Source organism: Bos indicus x Bos taurus, chromosome 7 (genome assembly GCF_003369695.1).
Source record: "Bos indicus x Bos taurus breed Angus x Brahman F1 hybrid chromosome 7, Bos_hybrid_MaternalHap_v2.0, whole genome shotgun sequence".
NCBI lineage: Eukaryota > Metazoa > Chordata > Mammalia > Artiodactyla > Bovidae > Bos > Bos indicus x Bos taurus.
The window spans coordinates 69,413,546-69,420,584 of record NC_040082.1 but is presented as its reverse complement, the minus strand read 5'-3'; the positions used below and the strand labels follow the sequence as shown (position 1 = coordinate 69,420,584).

At 35.8% G+C, this 7,039-nt stretch overlaps 2 protein-coding genes across 2 annotated transcripts in view; both read right to left on the bottom strand.

Annotated features, from left to right (window-relative positions):
* Positions 1 to 2,694: 2,694 nt before the first annotated feature.
* LOC113896300 (putative olfactory receptor 14L1) lies at positions 2,695 to 3,633 on the bottom strand. Its single transcript, XM_027548537.1, has one exon. The coding sequence runs from the start codon at positions 3,631 to 3,633 to the stop codon at positions 2,695 to 2,697; it is 939 nt and encodes a 312-aa protein (XP_027404338.1).
* Positions 3,634 to 5,008: 1,375 nt separating this feature from the next.
* The window catches only part of LOC113896299 (olfactory receptor 11L1-like), a 3,389-nt gene continuing 1,358 nt past the window's right edge, over positions 5,009 to 7,039 (bottom strand). The window contains exon 2 of the mRNA XM_027548536.1: positions 5,009 to 5,018. Within this exon, the coding sequence (XP_027404337.1) occupies positions 5,009 to 5,018 (10 nt within the window). The remainder of the gene's footprint in view (positions 5,019 to 7,039) is intronic.

Below are 7,039 nucleotides of genomic sequence, written 5' to 3'. Positions count from 1 at the left end.
TTTTTGACAATATTATTATATATAAAGGCAACCCCTTACTGGATTGATACACAGAGCATTACGACACCATCACATGAAACATCAGTCTAGGTTGTAAATTTAGAGTAGCTATGGAGAGGAAAACCTAGAGAAATCTGTCATACATCACAAAATTATTACTGACAATATTGAAAGACTTTCAGTTTATGTTTCAATGTAACTCAGAATAATATGCATTGTAAATCATGAGTCAACATTTACACATGTATAACTCAATTCATATACATGACATTATGAGTTACATTCTAATGAAAATAATTGGCATTCATTTGTTTCTACATAATAAAATAAGTTACAACAAAATAAGTATTTATTGAATTGTAATATCCTGGGGTCTAGAAATGTGCTCCCTAATACAGCAGACACAACACACATGAGGTTACAAAGCACTTAATATTGAACTGATCCAAATTGACATGTACTATAAATGTAAATACACACAGAATTTGAAAGGCTAAATATGAAAATAATACAATATTTAATATATAATTTTACATGCATTTTACACTGGAATGATAATATTTTACATATAGTTGTTTAAAAATTAATTTAAAATGCTAAATTTACTTGTTTCTTTTTTCTGAGAGGCAGGAAGAAAATTTGAGATTACATATGCATTTTGTAGTATGGCCTATTGGACAGCAGAGGCCGAAGCAGAAATAAAGATAATGTTCTTATCTTTGAAAAGGCCACCATCTATTATTATATTTCATGCATAAATTTTTATAGTACAATATTGAAATCATAATGTTGATTTTCTTCAACATGTAATTTTAATAAAAATTATATTTTATTTCACAGCAAATACTCAATATACTTAATTTGTTAAAAGAGAAAACTATTTTTTTAAAAGGATAAATCTATTTGACATAAACAAAAAAGAGAGATTTAAAAAAATATAAACGGTTAAATGGGTGCTGGCTTTGGGGGAAGATGTATATACAACATGAAATACAAGCCCTTTTTCATATCTCAGTTCAGTTGACTAAGGTAAGCAAAATTCAGCTCTTTCTAATAAGTTTTAAGTAGAAAGAAAAACATTAAAAATATAGAGACTGTAAAAATGGGAGGAAAAGAATAAAATAGAGCTAATAAAAAAAGAAGTAAGAGAATGAGATAAGAATGGATGGAGAGAAAAGGGGAACACAAATATAAATACTGAGTTTTAAGTTTAGTATTTATATTTGTGCTCCCCTTTTCTTTTACACTGTTGGGAAAGAAAACTGGTACAGCCACTATGTACCAGTTTAGAAACCAGTGAATAGAACTGCCATATGACCCAACAATCCCGCTGCTATACATAGACCCTGAGGAAACCAAAATTGAAAGAGACATATGTACCCCAATGTTCATTGCAGTGCTCTTTACAATAGCTAGGACATGGAAGCAACCTAGATGTCCATCAGGAGATGAATAATTAAGGAAGTGTGATACATAGACAAAAATGGAATATTACTCAGCCACAAAAAAGAATGCATTTGAGTCAGTTCTAATGAGGTAAATGAACCTGGAGCCTATTTGTCAGAAAGAGAAAGACAAATGCTGTATATTAATGCACATATATGAAATTTAGAAAGACAGTACCGATGATCCTACGTGCACGGTAGCAAAGGAGGCACAGACATAAAGAACTGACTTTTGGGCTCAGTGGGAGAAGGTGAGAGTGGAATCATTTCAGAGAATAGCATTGAAACATGTGCATTACCATATGTAAACTAGATGACCACTGTGAGTTTGATGCATGAAGTAGGGCACACAAAGTCAATGCTCTGGGAAAACCCAGAGGGATAGGGTGGGGAGAAGGTGGGAGAAGGTTTCAGGATGGGAGGGACATGTATACCTGTAGATGATTCGTGTTATATATGGCAAAAATCATCATGATATTGTAATTATCCTCCAATTAAATAAATAAATAATATATATATATATATACCGTAGGAAAAGGCATCCATGAAAATAGTAAATGATATTTAGAGAATTAAAAATATATAAGTTAAACAAAAGTCGGATGATAAAATAAATAAACTTTCTCATGGCTGGCTGGAAAAAAAATTAAACTATTTTTGCTAAAGTTTCATTTAACCAGAATGTGTGGTAAGTGATGCATAATTTGCTATTACAATCCATACGATTCTTCTTTGTGACTGATTCTTGATTATTGACACTTAATAATTTTCTATTTTTAATGAATATATTTTAAACAGAGTTTTTTAAAATTCTTTTTTACTCTAACAGAAGAAAAAGCATTTTGATAAGAAAAATAAAATTACATTTCTTCATAATTTCTAGAATAAAACTGTAAAATATAATGCTAGGAAACAAAACATGGTGTGTAAATTTTGGAGAAATAATATAATCATGTAAAGAAATTATGATGATATTAACAAAAGAAATGAAACCATCAGAATAACCCAAACAGAATCTTTTGATATGAAATTAATGATGGAACACATTCAATACACATTGTGCTTCCTAGACAGTCCTCAGCTTCACAAAAAAATATAAAAATTCTCGGATAGGAATTGATTGCAGAATATGTAAATTTGGTACAGCTAAAGCAGGAGAGATGGCAAATATGGTAATGTTAATAGATCTAACTCTCAATAAATGATTTCACTTACCATAGAATTTAAAGTCAGAAGAGTACTTATATATTTAGTAACAATTTACCCTCAGTATTTTGCCTAAGGCTGCCTTCATATCCTTGTTCCTCAGACTATAGATGAGAGGGTTCAGGCTGGGAGGTAATACAGAGTATAATACAGACATGAAGAGATTCAGTGATGATGCAGACTTAGAATTAGTCCATAAATAATTGGCAGTACCAGAAAAGAGAAACAATATCACTACAGTGAGGTGTGGTATACAGGTAGAAAAAGTTTTAAACCTGCCTTGTGCAGATGGGATCCTCAGGACAGCTGAAAAAATGAAAACATAAGAGGCAATCAGGAAAAGAAAGCATACAAAAGCAAAAGTATAGCTAGCAATGACAAATGCATATTCTAGAATTTGTTCTCCTGAACAAGCAAGTGTGAGCACAGAAGGAATATCACAGAAGAACTGATGTACTATGTAAGGTCCACAGAAAGGTACAGAGAATGTACCTGCAACATGAATGGATCCGTAGACACACCCACTAGCCCACGATGTTATCACCATCTGCAGACAGGTGCCTCTATTCATGGTTATCTCATAGTACAGAGGATGGCAGATGGCAACATAGCGGTCATAGGACATCACTATAAGGAGGGCATACTCTGTGCCAGCCAAAAAAATGAAAAGAAAAATTTGTGAGGCACATCCCAGGAAAGAGATGGAATAGCTTTTGGTTAGAGAGTTTATGATGGATTTGGGCACAGTGACAGAGATGTAGCAGATATCAATCAAGGACAAATTCTTTAGGAAGAAATACATGGGCGACTGGAGATGCTGGTCAGTGGTGGTGAGAATAATAATGAGGAGGTTCCCCATCAGTGCTGTCAGGTAAGTCAGGAAGAAGAATGGAACATAGAGTCCTTGTAGCACCTGGTCATCAGTGAATCCCATGAGCAGAAATTCTGTTATGATGGTAGCATTGGTTAATTTCTCAGTCATGCTGACTCTTATCTGTAAAAATAAAAACTATACTAGTAACTAGTTCATTCAAATATGGTAACATTCGTCTTTACTTAACTTTTGATATGGTTTGATCCTGAGTGAGGCATAGCTCATCAGAATAACTCTGAAAATACATCGTATAGATTTCCCTTCTTATAATATTAACAGGTAGAAATTAGATTTGGAGAAGGTAATGGCACCCCACTCCAGTACTCCTCCCGCAAAATCCCATGAATGGAGGAGCCTGGTAGGCTACAGTCCATGGGTTCTCTGAGAGTCAGACACAACTGAAAGACTTCACATTCACTTTTCACTTTCATGCATCGGAGAAGGAAATGGCAACCCACTCCAGTGTTCTTGTCTGGAAAATCCCATGGATGGAGGAGCCTGGTGGGCTGCTGTCTATGGGGTTGCACAGAGTCGGACATGACTGAAGTGACTTAGCAGCGGCAGCAGCAGAAATAAGATTGATATTAAGGAGAGCTTAGAAGAGGTGGAAAGTGAAATGAAATGCTGTTGTTTAGTTGTCTACAGAACAGAATTTTATATTTCATGTTTCAGGTATATAGCAGACAGGTGTAAAGCCTTTAGGACATATCTGTGTCAAGCAGCTAACACACTTTGCAAGTACAGGCAACAAAGAAAACAATGTTTCTCTTTCCTACTCAGAAGTTATTTCCAAACACTGTTCTAGACCTTGAGAAAGATCAAAGTAAAAAAATACAACAAAATGTAACAAAATTAAAGAAAAAAATAATGTCAAATGAAATCAAAGATGATACAGAATATATCTGAGGCAGAATATGGGAGAAGCATACATTAGTGTGACAGTGGGATACTAGCTCCTTATTGGTATTAAATAGAAATATTCATAACAGAAATATGACACCAACATTGACATTTCCTACCATATATATATATTTCTTGTGCCTGCCTGCACAATTCCTTCACACTACCAGAAGAGAAGTGGCTTGTCCAGGGCCATAAGATGAATCTCTCAAAGACACCAGCTTTCATTTAAACAAAATGTGCATGGTGTTTCCTAGCCATTCAGAGACAAGCATCATCATCATACTCTAATCATTTTGGTCCTTGAAATAAGTTGTTTGGGTAATTTTCTCAACAACAATGCAAGTTTCTTTCACAGATGCAGAGGACAATATTGCAGCGTCTTCCTGAGGTCAGAAGAAGAAAAGCACTTGAGTAATATACCCTTCAAATGTATCAAAATTAAGAGACTTTTCTTCCCATTCATTAGACTTGGCAATCAGACATGTAATAAAAAGAGAATATCCCAATAACCATGGTGTGATGCGGTACATTTTTCTCTTCCATTTTGCATGTGTCCTTTAAATGTGTAAGGAAAGGATAGTCATTGGTATCTGTTATCAAAAAACACTTTTATTCAAGAATAGCTGCCTGCTTCATGACCAAGGTGCTTAAATAGCTGTACAATTTGTGTATGACTGCTGTTTTAAGCTTTATCTTCAGCCTCAGCCATTGGTTTAAGTTTAATGATCTTTGTTTTCACATGAGGTTACAGTTATATAATCATGGTAGGAATTAACTAAGAGAAATGACCAAGGATTCTAATGAGAGACAACATTTATTCCCCAATGGATTAGAAGGCAACCTTAAACCTAGAATTTAAGACTCAGGACAACTTAGAAGAGTGATTTACTTACAACTACTGGTTTTCTGTCATGAGCATATAGCAACTTTATGAATACATTCAAGCTGTGTTTTCTATTTATTAATGTATTACAACATTAAGATTTCAGTGGAAAATAGAATATTTGAATTCAAGTATTGAAAATAAACCATGAATGTTGCTTTATTTTCATTCTTTTTCTCTCTTAAATTTCTCCATCTTTCTTGTCTTCCTTTTAATTTTTCTTCATTTCTTTCAATTTTGTCTTATTTTAGTCTTTTCTTCTCCACTTTAAATATAGATTTATTTTTTCTTCCATTAGTGCTACTTGACATTCTATTGTTTCTCAAACTGATGAAATAAAATTTGTTCTTAAGGCAGGAGAAGAAAAATTAAACATAAAATTTTCTCCCTATAGTGCAATCTGTATCTGCACTATACATTAATCAGAGCTCCTCAAAGAGGGGAGTATCTTGGTCATCCTTCTGTTCAGTTAGTTCAGTTCAGTTGCTCAGTCATGTCCGACTCTTTGTGACCCCATGAATCGCAGCACGCCAGGCCTCCCTGTCCATCACCAACTCCCAGAGTCTACTCAAACTCATGTCCATTGAGTCGGTGATGCCATCCAGCAATCTCATCCTTTGTTGTCGCCTTCTCCTCCTGTCCCCAATCCCTCCCAGCATCAGGGTCTTTTCCAGAGTCAAGTCTTTGCATGAGGTGGCCAAAGTATTAGAGTTTCAGCTTTAGCATCAGTCCTTCCAATGAACACTCAGGACCAATCTCCCCTAGGATGGATTGGTTAGACCTCCTTGCAGTTCAAGGGACTCTCAAGAGTCTTCTTCAACACCACAGTTCTTGGTCATCCTTAGAGATCAGCTTTCCCCCTTTTTTTTCCTGACACTAGCAAGGTAATTACTTTTAAGAGTAGTGCTCTTCCCCAGCTTTGCAAGGGTTTTTTCTGACTTGCTGCTCACTTAGTATGTGCTTGTGTGCATGTGTGCTGAGTCACTTCAGTTGTGTCCAACTCTTTGCATCCCTATGGACTGTAGCCCACCTGGCTCCTCTGTCTTCTGTCCACCTGGCTTCTCCAGGCAAGAATACTGGAGTGAGTTGCCATGCCTTCCTCCAGGGGATCTTCCCAACCCAGGGACGGAACCTGCGTTTCCTGCCGCTCTTGCATTTCAGGCAGATTCTTTACTACTAAGCCACTGGGGGAGTCCTTGTATGTGCTTACCTGCACTATTTGTTCCTGGTGAACTTTATGTGAAATATCTGTATGTCCTTCTTTTATATGATCCTTTGTCTTGAAAATCTATGTGACTGTGTCTTCAACTTCTGAGAGATGGGACACTTCTCAGAACTTTCTGAGAGTTCCTCTGCTGGGTTATAATCCTTAGTTGACTGTAATAAATTTCGTTTTTCCTTCTTAACTTGATTATTAATTGAATTTTTTGACTTTTTTTTTGTACAGTTAGCAGAATATCAGAATACTCACCAGAGGACACTTGGGGTCTACCCTGAACCAGTGCTTGGTACTAGCATGGCCCTTTGAGCCCCACCCACTTATTGCTATTCCTCAGGTGCTCTGGTGATTTCACCTGCTATATGGACATCACTGCTTTAGATGACACCTGGATTTTACTTGAACTGTTTTACTTGTTAGTGGATGCCTAAGATATATTGTACTGCTACATTTCGAAGTGGAGATCTAGGGAGAGCTTTGGAGTGAACTGGCTTGGCTTACCTTTTTAA

What these genes read in the sequence shown, in the direction of transcription:
- LOC113896300 (XM_027548537.1), bottom strand. Translation starts at nt 3,633, where the DNA reads ATGACTGAGAAATTAACCAATGCTACCATCATAACAGAATTTCTGCTC.